The sequence below is a fragment of the Ochotona curzoniae genome, unplaced genomic scaffold (genome assembly GCF_017591425.1).
Source record: "Ochotona curzoniae isolate NIBS_2020 unplaced genomic scaffold, NIBS_Ocur_1.0 scaffold_3890, whole genome shotgun sequence".
NCBI classification, from domain to species: domain Eukaryota; kingdom Metazoa; phylum Chordata; class Mammalia; order Lagomorpha; family Ochotonidae; genus Ochotona; species Ochotona curzoniae.
The window spans coordinates 19,037,583-19,051,726 of NW_024467115.1; the positions used below are offsets into that span (position 1 = coordinate 19,037,583).

General features: G+C 44.5%; 1 protein-coding gene across 1 annotated transcript in view; it reads left to right on the forward strand.

Moving 5' to 3' along the window:
• Positions 1-14,144, forward strand: part of ARFGEF3 (ARFGEF family member 3) — a 159,757-nt gene that overhangs the window by 119,848 nt on the left and 25,765 nt on the right. The window contains exons 15-22 of the mRNA XM_040965252.1: positions 1,947-2,054; positions 2,351-2,566; positions 2,697-2,807; positions 4,896-5,046; positions 6,651-6,971; positions 8,525-8,658; positions 9,333-9,478; positions 11,916-12,095. Of these exons, the coding sequence (XP_040821186.1) occupies positions 1,947-2,054; positions 2,351-2,566; positions 2,697-2,807; positions 4,896-5,046; positions 6,651-6,971; positions 8,525-8,658; positions 9,333-9,478; positions 11,916-12,095 (1,367 nt within the window). The remainder of the gene's footprint in view (positions 1-1,946; positions 2,055-2,350; positions 2,567-2,696; positions 2,808-4,895; positions 5,047-6,650; positions 6,972-8,524; positions 8,659-9,332; positions 9,479-11,915; positions 12,096-14,144) is intronic.

The following is a 14,144-nucleotide window of genomic DNA, read 5'->3' on the forward strand; positions in this document are numbered from 1 at the left end:
AAGGCAGCTGAAGATGGCCTGGGTACTTTGGCCCTTGTCACTCACATGGGGGACCAGGATGGAGTTCTGATTCCTTGTTTCAGCTAGGCCTAGCCACAACTCTTCTGGACATTAGAGATATGAAATAGTAGATGGAAGCACTCACACTTGCGCTCGCTCTCTCTCTCTTTCTCTCTCTCTCTCTCTCTCTCTCTCTCTCTCTCACACACACACACACACACACAGTTACTCTGGCTTTTAAACATATATATTGAAAAAAAAAGTTTTGGCTATTCAATCTGTGACTGGTCCTGGAGGCTCCAGCAATGGTGAAAAAGTACAACACTGGCAGGTGGAGCCTAACAATAAGTGAATTGAGACACCACTTAAGACTCAGGCAGCTAAGTTATATGCCCATGGGGAGCCAAGTCCTAGTCATTGTCTGGCATTTGGCAACTTAATTCTGTAAGGAAGCTGCAAATGGGAAAGGGCGGGCATTAGGCAGGGGCACTGGACAGCTGACCAACTTGTATTTTGTCAGTTGTGACGGCTCGTATGTTTACATCTTTCAATTTTGAACGATGATTGGTTTTATTTTCACCAACTCCCTTCAATAGAGATGGAAGGTATTGACCAGAATTTTTAACTTCTTATGATTATTATTATTAACTGGAAAGGCAGATACACAGAGAAAAGAAGATACAGAGAGAAAGATCTTCCATCTGCCGGTTGACTCCACAAGTGGCTGCAATGGCAGGAGCTGGGCCAATCAGAAGCCAGGAGCCTGGAGCCAGGAGATTCTTCTGAGTCTCCTGCATGGGTGTAGGGTCCCAAGGCTATGGGTCATCCACCACTCCTTTCCCAGGTCACTGACAGAGAACTGGATGGGAAGTGGAGCAGCCACAATACAAACTGGCACCCATATGGGATCTCAGTTGGTGCAAGGCAAGGATTTAGCTACTAGGTTGTGGTGCCAGGCCCAGAGCTTTTGACTCCTTAGAATTTGGGTGGGGATCTAAACTTACCAGCTTTTGATATTCAAATGCCATAGTTTTCTCCAAAAAATAATCTATGAGTCTTTTGCCCAGATTTATTTAATAAAAGGAGCCGTTCAGTAGATGTAAAGTGAATAAGCAACAGACTATTCACGGTAGCTATATTCATGATTTGTCACTCAGGAATTTTAGTGACACATCCCATTTAGAATACCTGGGTTCACATCCCAGTCCTACTGTTGTTTCTAGCTGCATGCTGAGGCTGGGAAGCAGCAGCTGATGGTTCAAGCAGTGAATCTCCCTCGCCCCATGTGGGAGGACTGGATTTGTCTGCTAGCCACCAGCTTCTTCCTAAGCGCACCTCAACTTTTGTAGGCATGTAGGAATTAAACCAGCAGGTTGGGAGTGCTCTTCTGTGTCTCCCTAATCCTCGGATAAATGAGTATTAACACACACACACACACACACACATGTCTCCCCCAACCCTGACCAACTACTTTTGAGTTCAGGGATAATCAAATAAAAAGATAAAACAGGTTGAAACTTGCAAAGTATTGTGTCAATGAATTTTGTGTTTCACTTTCCAATCAGAATATCTTGTTATTTGACCAAAAAAAGCTTACTGTTTTCTTAATTTTTAAAAGGAAGCTTTGAAAATCACAGTCCATGTTAGGCTAACCTCTCCATATAAAACCTGGGAATGATATCATGGCTTGTAAGTTAAAAAACAAATTCAGTGATCCAAATATTCTAAGTGAATAGATTTTCTAACAACAGTGCTGGCAGTTTATCTTTACTTTTTCAAATTAAAATGCATACATCATAAACAAAAGAATGCTTTGACAAAAAAGACACTTGGCTGTGTAAGAGAGAACTGGACATTTGTTGGGGTAAAATGTGAATATTGTGATCATATTTGTTTTTGACTATAGTGTTTCTTTAAGGAAAAACCTGATCCTTTTTCCTTGACAGATATTGATGGGTTGGAAAGCAGTGCCATTGGTGGCCAGTTGATGGCCTCAGCTTCCACAGAGTCTCCCTTCACCCAGGGCAGAAGAATTGATGACTCCATGGTGGCAGGTAATGCCTTGGATCTGTAGCTTGTGAATGCATGTAAATTGTATGTGTTACCAGGAGTGAAATTACTATGTATTGCCATAAATGAGTGAAGATTTTGTCGTAGGAAGGAACATCAGGTGCAAGTTGCTTGGCATCTTCTATCAGCACAAAGTGAAACATAACCCAGATGAACTTTCCATCCTAGACTTGCACACAATGCGTTATTGGTAGCCTGGTGGCCAGGGAACTCCATGCCCTTCATTGCCAGGCTGTATGTGTCTCTACAAAGTAACCCACACCCCTTCTTCATGTTCTAGGTGTGGCATTTGCTCGCTATATTCTTGTTGGCTGCTGGAAGAACTTGATCGATACTCTATCCACCCCACTGACTGGCAGGATGGCAGGGAGCTCCAAAGGGCTGGCCTTCATTCTGGGAGCCGAGGGCATCAAAGAGCAAACTCAGAAAGAACGTGATGCCATCTGCCTGAGCCTCGACGGGCTGCGGAAAGCAGCACGGCTGAGCTGTGCTCTAGGTATCAGTCTAGTCATGCACCCCAACCTGTTATCTTAAGCGGTCCCTGGGGCTGGCTTTGAAGGGGTTCTGCTAGGCAAATGGTCAGAGATTATCCTCCATTAAGGAGAACCTGTTTATCTCCTGTAAAGGGGTTGCTGCTAACTGTGCCTCAGCCCTTGCCCAGATGGCAGCTGCCTCCTGTGTTCAAGAAGAGAAAGAGGAAAGAGAAGTCCAAGAACCCAATGATGCCATCGCACAAGGTAACAAGAGAAAGAAAATGAACCTGGTGCCTTGGGTGACGTGTACACACCCTTGCCTACACCCACATGTGTGTGTTGACATTCATTCCTATTCCATGTCTGATGCACAGTAGTCTATGGATAGCACTGGCCCTGAGATCCCATGGAGCCACAGGTGTTGGGTCTGTTTGGCTTGGATGGCCCTTTGAAGATGAGAAACATCCTGGCCCCTGATGAAGAGGGGAAAGCAGTTGCCTGCTAACAGGAGCGCTCTAGGCCCAAAAGGCTAAGCTGTGACACCTGTCTCATCATCTGGCCAATGACTTTCAAGCCTCAAGGTAGTGCACTGTTGAGGACCATTCAAGTTATCCTGGGTGAAGGCAGCAGGGCCAGTTTTCTCAGGGAGAAAAATCACAAATACATGGAAGAAATCCATGAAAGGGGAATCAGGAAATCTTTGCTCTTGTCTTTGGGACTCAGGGAAGGGTTGATGTTCCATCCATTAAAAACAACCAGTGAGGGCCCGGCGCGGTGGCGCAAGTGGTTAAGGTCCTCACCTAGCACGCCCGGGATCCCATATGGGCGCCAGTTCTAATCCCGGCAGCCCTGCTTCCCTTCCAGCTCCCTGCCTGTAGCCTGGGAAAGCAGTCGAGGACGGCCCAAAGCCTTGGGACCCTGCACCCGCGTGGGAGACCTGGAAGAGGCTCCTGGCTTCAGATCGGCATAGCATCGACCGTTGCACTCACTTGGGGAGTGAATCATTGGACAGAAGATCTTCCTCTCTGTCTCTCCTCTCTGTATATCCGCCTTTCCAATAAAAACATAAAAAAAAAAAAAACAGTGAAATTGATGAGTGGATTGACAGATGGGAAGAGAATTGACCCAGACAGCAACTATAGATGTGAAAGGCAGTCTACAAACAGAAGGAAAAATACAAGCTTGGATCAAATTGTGCTAAATATCATCAGATCTGTAAAACTGATCCCAAAACAGTTGTCATTTTTATTTAATGTATTTTATTATACAGTTCTATAAGCTCCGGGATTTCCCTTCTTCCTGCCCCCAGTTGACTCTTTTTAGCTGTGAAACACAGTTTGGACCAGTGTTTTTCCAACTTATATATTTTTACAGACATTTAAAAGCAAAGTCATTCTCACAGATCCCCAGTACTGACTAAAAAAATAGGTAGCACAATTTCACTTAAATAATGTAAAGCTGTGAACTATATCAAAACTCTTTTACATTTGTAATTCCTTTAAAAACTGCATAATCAAAACAAAAATGCTCAAATTATACAAATTTACAAAATGAACTCAATATTACATTTATGAGACAAATGATATTTTTCTGCAAATCACTTTTCCCCATGCAACAGGAATGTGTTGAGATTGCTGTCACATTAGTTGAGGAAAGATTTCTGAGTTCTGGACCACCACTCAGCAATCCCCCAGATTCAGAACTCTTGAAACTTTAATTTAACACTATGCTGCCTGGCCATGACCTGACATTGTGCATAACTGACACACTAATTCCTGCAATCTTTTAGTAGTAGTCTGGGGTTTCTTTCTTTAAAAAAAAAAATAAAGTATTACTTGTAGCTCACAAATACAAATGTAAATATAGGGAGTATAGTAATTTTCAGTTATAAAAGTCATCTTGGGGCTACAAATGCACATCGATAATTTCAGGGCTGGTTATCATAAGGAAAGCATAACATTAAAATAATCTCAGTACTGAAAGGAATTCTTCTGTATGACAAATGAGTGAATGGTCAGGGTGCTTTGGTTGGAATTAGGATCTGAGGCCCATTCACACTGCCATGCCTCACTCATAGGCCATGCAGGCCTGGAAGGTACTGCACCTACTAGCTCAGGGACTGTCCAACATCCGAGTTCATAAAGATGTTGTTACCCATGTTCATGGAGCCTGTTGTCTAGGTGGTTTGCATGGGGCACAGCAGGGACCTGCCAGCACAGAGCTTCATACCAATGAAGTGTTTCTGCCTTCTGCCCTTGCATGACCACACAGCCTTTCATTCTCATCCTTTCTCTCTCCCTTTCTGTCTCCCTCACTCAGACTGTTATTTTAATAAATGTCTTTCTGGCACAGTGAAACTAAAAGTGGAGCAGAAACTGGAGCAGATTGGGAAGGTGCAGGGGGTGTGGCTACACACAGCCCACGTCTTGTGCATGGATGCCATCCTCAGCGTAGGCCTGGAGATGGGAAGCCACAACCCGGACTGCTGGCCACACGTATTCAGGTGCATGATGGGATCCCCACCCGTTGATGTCATCAGCCCTGCCTTGGGAAGCCTGGGAGTGGCAACGGGCGGGAGGCTCAGAAGTCGGCCAGTGCTAAACTAAGTGATGATAATCGGAGAATTTAAATGAACTCCAAATGGGAGAGAAGAGGGAATGAGCATACTGCAGTATCTGTGATTGGGAGAACGAAGGTACAGAACTGGGTTAGAAGATTTTCTTATTTATCTATTGGCATTGTCCATGACAGACAGATGTGTTGTACCATGGCAGAAAAATCAATTTCTTAAGCAGTGGCTGGTAAGAGATTATGCAAGGTAAATGTTACTGTGTGAATCTAAAAGCTGGTCACAAATCATCAATAAGTATTACTGCATGTTGATCATTGTCCTTTTTTATTTAAAGGATTGTAGATTGGTCCATGTGGATATAAATATATAGCACACGATGGCTATTTTTCATGTAGATGGGCAACAAAATAAGCAGAATCATACATCTGTGTCAAAGACTGGCTAAAAAAATTCATTCAGCCTGGTGGCATCAAAGGGAAAAGAAATTCCCCATTAGTAACACATTCACAGTTCTTGTAAGTTACAAACTGGTACAGTGGAAGGAGCCCTGCCCTTAGAGGCAGGTGGCAGGCTGTGCCTGATCATCTCCTGGTCCACGTCCCAGGCCTCATATCATGCATGGTTTGGGTAGGAGCAACAGAGGGGTAGCCCTGAGCACAACCAGATTTAAGTTCAGTCTGACCCCTTGCAGAACAAACCCAGCCTGGAATGTCTCATTTCAAAGAGGAGAGTATGAGGAAATGTTTGGATTGGAGACCAGGCTTGAGGGGAACCAGTGAAAGGATGGGGCTGGATCAGCCAGGAACACACTCGGGTTAAAGATGGAGCTTGCTGCTCCTTAGGCAAGGAAGGCCTCAGCTGTGCCCTGAGGTTAGCACATTTGAGTCAAGTACTACTGACCAGGAGCTAAGCCTGTTCTGGACTACAGGGCCTCTTAATCCCAAATTCTATGGGAAATAGAAACTTTGAATGCTGGCAGTAGTACCACATGTTGTGACACTTCTCTGTGTTTGCTGGGATTAGAGAACTGCTCCCTCCCCTTCTGTGCACCCAGCCCCATCCCAACATGAGTTACCTGAAGCTCTTATCAGGCAGGCAGGACTTGACTGAGCAGAACCCCTTGGAGGCCCAAGGATTTGTCCAACATGTGGGTATTTGAAAGCAAGAGAATATTTCCTGATCCCAATTGTGAATGAGAACACCTCATACAGAGAAGGAAGGTATCTTGTGGGAATTATCTCCAATAGCCAGAGCTCAGCTAAGCTGGTAAACTCAACTGACTGTTGTTTGCCCTTCCTCTGCAGGGAGTAAGAGATTCTGAGAAAGCCTATACCCGGTGCAAGGCTGCCTGGCTCAACTCAAAAAAGAAATTAGAAGTACAGTGAGGAAACAAACAAGTCAGGGAGGGATGGATGGGGGCTGTCTGTGAGAGGAGGAAGAAGGAGGCAGAGGGGAGGGTGGCTGGATCTCCTTTGAGCATTCATGCGTGTTGATGGAACAGCAGCACTCACTGGCTGCCTGTCTGATTTTTCCAGGGTGTGTGAGTACGTGGGCACGTTGGAGCACACCCACTTCAGTGACGCCACCTCGCAAGCTCCTGTGACCATCAGCCAGCCCCAGAAGGTGTCCAGCAGCCCTGGTCTCCTCGGGGACCTTGAGTGTGAGGGTTCCCCTCAGGAGCAGAGTCTGGAACAGGGGTCTTCCCTGAGCTCAGCCCCTGTCATCCAGCCCCTCTCCATCCAAGAACTGGTTCGGGAAGGCAGCCGGGGCCGGGCCTCGGACTTCCGCGGCGGCAGCCTCATGAGTGGGAATAGCGCCGCCAAGGTGGTGCTCAGCCTCTCCACCCAGGCCGACAGGTGCGTGGCATGGCCGCTGACCAACCACAGCCAGCATCATTCCAGGGGCAACTTGATGGATTACCTCTCATTCAAACTCTTCTGAGCTGTTTCACATATAAATCTCTCCACCACCACACCCCATCTCTGGAATGACGCCATTTCTCCTAAGATGTAGGAGCAAACCGTGCCCTTAACCTGGAATCCTGGGCAGCCTTGTCTCCATCGTGTCTTCATTGGTAATTAGGTCATTTCTGAAAGTAGCTCCATGGGAGACTCATGAGATGAAATTTGCTACTACAGCTAGAACTCTAGAACAAACCTTGGCAAGTAACGAAACCCTGCTACCTTATTTTTATTGCTTACAAAACCCTGCTATTTTACTGTTCTTATTGTTTCCAGGATTCCATGCCCAAGAGTAGGAGATGTTATTTATGGATTCGCAGCAGCTATGTGTAGGTAAAGAGGGAAGCAGTTGTCCCAGCTGTTGGGTGAGACTTCTTGATGCTGAAAATGTTTCCAACCATTAGTTAACACCTAGAAGTCCTTCATTGAATTCAGGTTTGGCTGTTATGACCCAGACCACCCAGCCTGGGCACAGTGACATTTAGAAGAGGAAGATGGCAGGGAAGTGGGCAGAGTATTCACTGGTTCAGGACCCTGATGGCTCTGAAAGTCTGTCCTGGCCAGCAGCATGGTCAAGTCTGTAGAAACAGTTGCAGTGAGACTCAATTTCTCCAAATACTAACCCAATTACAATAATCACTTTTTCCTGTTTTGGCATCAGGAAAGGGCTAGACAGCTGTCAGGTGGTGGTATGACAATCATCACTACTTTCCAATGAGGAAAGAAGAAACTCTGAAGCCAAATGGTATCAAAATTAGAATTATAAAAATGGCAAAAAAAAAATGGATTTCCTTAATTGATGAATATTTAATTTGCTGATGCCCATCTTAAAGCCTGAGGTGTCACATCTGACTGCTGCAGGACTCATGATTCATCTGTTAGTAGGAACTGCTCATAAGTAGCGTGCAGCACCACACAGCGCTGCCTGCCCTCCCGTGCTGCATAGCCTTGGAGGGTGGGTCACGAGATGCCCAGAGAGCAGTGGATAGTACAAGATCACCTTGCCCCCTTCTTCACTCTGACCACCCGAAACTGATATTTCGGCTTGGCACTGCTCAGTCCGCTCCCCTGGATCCTTCTCCTAGTCCTGCTCTATTGTACCAGCTCCTTCCAAACAACTTTTCTGGCAGAAGTTTCCTATGCCATGATGGTGGGAACCTGCCAGGTATGTTTGGCTGTGGAACATTCTCCCAGTAGATATTTGAGTTCCTGTAATATCTAGAGCTCCCAGCGTGTGAGCCCAGAACCTCCCAGGGCTTCCAAATTGAAATCTCATGTTGGGGCAGGCTCATACACTGTGACAATAGCTATAATAATAACATATATTTTCCTTCACTGTTTACACAGCAGGAGCATTAATCACATCCACAAAATTACCATAATCATTCCAACAGAAGGAGCCTGCTGAACTGCTTCCAGATAACGCATCTCCTTCTGCTTGTTCCCAGGCTCTTTGAAGATGCTACAGATAAGCTCAACCTAATGGCCCTTGGAGGGTTTCTTTACCAGCTCAAGAAGGCCTCCCAGTCGCAGCTTTTCCATTCTGTTACAGAAACAGTTGACTACTCACTGGCCATGCCAGGTAATCCTTCCCCTAATGAAACTGTGCTGGGAGGTGAGAAGAAATGGCCTAGGTCCCAGACACCAATGGCAGGCCTGAGGATTTGCATCCACAGCCCCACTGCATGTGGTCACACTGGCAAAGCTCAAGTACATACCCATCCTGTAGTTCTGAGGCCTAAGAAGGGAAGGATACAGTTCTTCATAAGCAGACATGTTGCTGCCCACCCCCTGCTGTACATTATTACCCATGGAGTTGAGCTAACTTGATCCACTGAGATTTATGCTAGTGATGGAGCAGTTACATTGCATGTTTACTTTTTAAAGCAACTTTAGGAAGTAGGTATAATTATCCCCAATCTTATAGATGAGCTAATTCAAAGGGCAATCATTGACCCACTGCAGCCTCACCACTAAATGGTGGAGGCAGGGATTGAGCCAGGCTGACTGGCTTCTAAACTCTCCTTCCTAACTACTTATCACCATCAGGTAGTGTTCACACCTGTCATGCCGCAGGGACTCATGGGAGTGAAGGAGAGAGGTCCTGGCTTTGTGGTGTGAACCAGAGTTTTCTCCTGCCTTGGTTGGCTCACACCAAATCCTACTAGTCCGAGCACTACACCTTGATTTTCAGCCCATCTCTGGGCTTGAAGAGAGCTTCAGCTCTCTGGCTTTTATGGTCTTGCCTTCTTTTAGGAGAAGTTAAATCCACCCATGACCGGAAAAGTGCCCTCCACCTGTTCCGCCTGGGGGATGCCATGCTGAGGATTGTAAGGACCAAGACGCGGCCCCTGCTGCATGTGATGCGCTGCTGGAGCCTGGTGGCCCCACACCTGGTGGAGGTGAGTATCCAGGAAGTGGGAAAAACCTTCCAGCTCCAGAAACTCCCACAGCTGAGCCAGTACAGGGGTCCCAGTGGTATGTGGATAGAGGTCCACCATAACCAGGGACCAGTGGTAATCTTTGCATCAGCTAATGATAAGCAACATCGTTCTCTGTTCTATCTCGCAGCATCTAAAGAGTCACCGCCAAGGTCCCACTCTGACCTTCTTTCTTTGTAATTGTGCATCCCACTTGCCTTGCACAGCCATGTTTTCATTCTTTATGATTTTATGTATGGTATCTACCTGCATTTCCAGCTAAAGGACAAACAGCTAACCCCAAATATCCTTCACACATACACACACATAGCTGTGTGTTTGGTTCCTGCCAATCTCTAATTTTTAATCACTAAATATACTCAGTATATTCTGAAGGGGAACCCTGAATCCTTGCTTGCCCAATAAAATACTAGCCTCCTTTCACTTTTCAAAGGAAAGCAGTTCATGCAATAAAATATGCTTCAAGATTTATTTATTTGAAAAACATGAGAGCTAGAGAGAAAGAGAAAAGATATATCTCTTATCCACTCTTATCCACTGATTCACTGTCTCCAAAAGGCTAACATTGCCAGGGTTGAATCAAAAAGAAATCCAGGTTCTTCCAGGTCTCCCATGTGGATGTGGGGGCCCAAGCAACTGAACCATCTGCTGCTACTTTCCCAGGAACATTAAGCAAGGAGCTAGATTGGAAGTGGAAAACCGGGACTAGAGCCACGGTCCATGCAAAAAACCAGACTTGTAACAGACAGCTAATTTACTATGCCACAATACCAGGCCTGTGTGATCAGTTTTCTGGCAAGCCTATATCTAAGCATCTCTGTATATAGTGACCTGACTCCTAAGTTGCTTGTATTACCCTGTTTTGCAGCAAAACTATTCTAAATAATCCTTTAGTTTTGTCTTATAGAGCTAAGCGACAAAATATTTTTGGAACCTAATTCAGTAACCTGAGAATGTTCTAGTAAAAAAAAATGAGTAGAAAATTGTAACTTAGCCACAGAACAGAGCCTTTCACTTTTCTATTAAACTATAACAAACTGTTTTAAAACCCCATTGCCAGAGCTGTGGCATAGTTATTTAGGCTGCCACCTGCAACTCTAACATCCCATATAGGCAAAAGTTCAATTCCCAGATGCTCTACTTCCAATCCAGCTGCGACTAGCACAGACAGCAGAGGATGGCCCTACCTGCACCTGGGAAAGGCGAAGCTCCTGTCTACTGGTTTTGATCTCGCCCAGCCCTGATTGTTGTGGCCATTTGGGGAGTCACAAGTGAATGGAAGAATATTCTTTCTCTGGATCTCTCTCTCTCTCTCTCTCTCTCTCTCCCCCCCTAGTTCTCAAACTCTGCTTTCAAATAAAATAAAAATCTTTTAAAAGGAAAGAAAATCTAATGACTTTTCACAATAACCATTTATTTAGCTCATGATTCTGTGAATCACAAATTCAATGGAAACTTACACTTACGTGCTGGGCTCAGCCAGATTGGCTGGTCTTAGCTGGCCTTACTTACCTATCAATGGCCAGCTGGTTCATGATAACCTTAACTTCTCAGCCTGGACAAACAGGTTTTTCTCTCTCTCTCTGAATATTTGGACTGTGAGTTATATAATGAATTTAGTATGGCCCTGCCAACACAATAAGCAGAAATCTAAATTCAGTATATCTCTAGCAGGCCAGTTTTCACTTGATAATTGAGTATGGTCCCTGAATAGTGGCATAAATATCCAAGTGATCTTTGTCATAAAAAAGTTACCCATCCCTATATGAATGTTCATGTAGTTTGTCCCGCAGTCCACCAGCCTCCATTCACTCACATGGTTTTCTTACACTCGAAAGAACAGTCCAAGGGTAGACCCCAAATCCTAACACGTTCTCATTCTTTCTGTATTGTTCACCATGGTGCCACTGGCCCAGGAAATTCCTAAGTCCAAGCCCAAGCCCAAGGTCAGCATGGGATCGGACCACTAAGGTCACTGATCCTAGGAGCCATAAACCAATTGGAGCTCTTGTTGCAGTTGCTGCACCTCGCTGAGGATCAGACAATGGCCCTCATGATCTTCAGATGCATAGGGCAAGGCTATGGATGAGACCATGAGCAGTTCCCACACTTGGTACTGGTATCTTCAAGGCAAGCAAATTCTACACCACCCAGGAGAACTGTACTGCTTGTTTTCTGAAGGAAGAAGTGAATAGATACTCTGATTTCTCCAGAAATGTTAAAGTGAAAGCAGTCTTCCAATGACTGTGCATAGCTGGCCTCATCCCTTAGTGGTTGACTTCAGTAGAGTTGTTCTTTTCACCTCTGGGTGCCAAGCAGGGCAAGGGGAGCCTGCAGAAGCCACATTGTCACTTGATTGGTGTCCTCACGGTGTTCTACTGTCTCATGGATTTTGCAGGCTGCCTGCCACAAGGAAAGGCACGTGTCCCAAAAGGCTGTCTCCTTCATCCATGACATTCTGACAGAGGTTCTGACTGACTGGAATGAGCCACCTCATTTTCACTTTAATGAAGCCCTCTTCCGTCCTTTCGAGCGTATCATGCAGCTGGAGTTGTGTGATGAAGATGTCCAAGACCAGGTCAGTGGGACAAGATGCTCAGCATCATCAGTACAGCCGGCCTTCATTGAGGGCAATGGCAGGTGCTTTCTGTGAACTTGGCATACTTAATCTTTCCTATAACCTCACATCAGTGACACAGAGAAGTTATGTGAAGAATATATCATTAGTGATTGGACTTTAACTCAGCATCTGGCTCTACTGCTTATGTCTGTTTATTCCCAACTGCCACTGTAATCTCTACTAAGAGACAAACCATGAAAGAACTGGATCAAAAAAGTAACAAAGAAAAAAATCTCAAATGAGAAAAAATACAACACATCAAAATTTTGATCAAAGCAGTACTTAGAGGTAAATTGTAATTGCAATTTTATATATTAGAAAGGAAGAATGAGCTAAAGAAATAAATTAATATGTGGTCAATTTTTGACAGATGCAATTGTATTTCAGTAGATGGAGAGAATATTATCAGCAAGTGATGCTTGAATATGTGCAATTAAAATGAACTTATGCCCTTACCTGTTACCATACACAAATGATGACTCAAAGTAGGTCATGTCTTAAATATCAGAGCCAAAGTAGAAGTACTTCTAGAAGGAAGCACAGGAGATAATCATTGAGACTTCGGATTAGACAGTATTTTCTTAGAAATAGCACTAACTGTGAGCTACAAAAACTGAGGAATTAGACTTTACCAATTTTTAAAAATTTCATTATTTCATTTTACGACACAGTTTCATATTTAAAACTTGTGCTCCTTAAAGTGCGCTGTTACACTCAGAAACTGGGGCTGGCATTGTGGTACAGCCAGTTAAGCTGCCTGCAGCACCAGCATTCCCAATGAGGTCTGGTTTGAGTCCTGAATATTTTGCTTGCAGTTTATCTCCCTGCTAATGCACCTGAGAAAGCAAATGAAGATGCTCCAAGAACTTGGGCCATTATGCCCATATGGGGGTGCCAGATGTAACTCCAAGCTCCTAGCTTTGGCCTGGCCCAGCCCTAGCCATAGCAATTTAGATAGTGAACTAGCAGGTGGAAGATCTCCCTCTCCTTCTCTCTTCATCTCTGCCTCGGTCTCTTGCTATCTCTTTACAACTCCAACTTTCACATACACAAATCTTTAATAAACAAATAAGCCAAAAGATGTGAAAATCTTGTAAATTGCTTCTCAAGAAGAATTCAAATGTAGAGCACGTAAAGAATGTTAACTCAATAACAACAAGACAATAATGAGAGGCAGACCTTTGGCCTAGTGCATGAGGGACACCCACATCCTGTATCAGAAAGTGGGTGTTAGGTCTGAACTCTGCTCCCAATTCCAGCTTCCTACTCCTGTGCACCTTTTTTTTTTTTTAATTAATTGTATTGCATTATGTGACATAGTGTTATGGGCACTGGGATTCCCCCCACCCCTCCCGGAACCCTCTCCCCATGGTGGATTTCTCCACCTTGCTGCCTTACCACAGTTCAAATTCAGTTGAGGTTCTTTCATTGGAAGTATTTACCAAGCATAAAGTCCAGCGTCTTATTATCCTAGTGGGTTCAACAATTTCTTGGGAGACCATCTTTGGTCTGAAGGTAAAGCCGGCAAAGTATCATCCCAGTCAATTAAAAGCCCCGACATAACATCAACAACCATTTACAACCTTATGGCATTAATTGACATAGTACTGATTAACAATGTTAATAGGAAAATGCAGTTCTTAACTACATCCTGTGACTTCTTCATAGACATTTCAATTTTTGGTTTATATTCAGCCGGATTCCATACACCTCAAAATGGCTATAGATTACTATTCAGCTGTCTCGTCTATTTTTTATTTTAGTATTTAGCTGTTTATAGTGTTGAAGCATGATTTTGCTGAACTTAGTTGAACTTAGCTTCCTACTCCATGCACCTTTGAAGGCAGCAGTGAATCCCTGTAACTGACTTGGGAGTTCTTGGTTCCAGGCTTCAGCGCCTGCCTGGGGCTATTGTGGACATTCAGGGACAGATCTAGGGCACAGGAAGGACCCTTTCCCTCTTTTTTTCCCACCATCTTGCTCTCTTTCCAATAAGATAAATTTAAA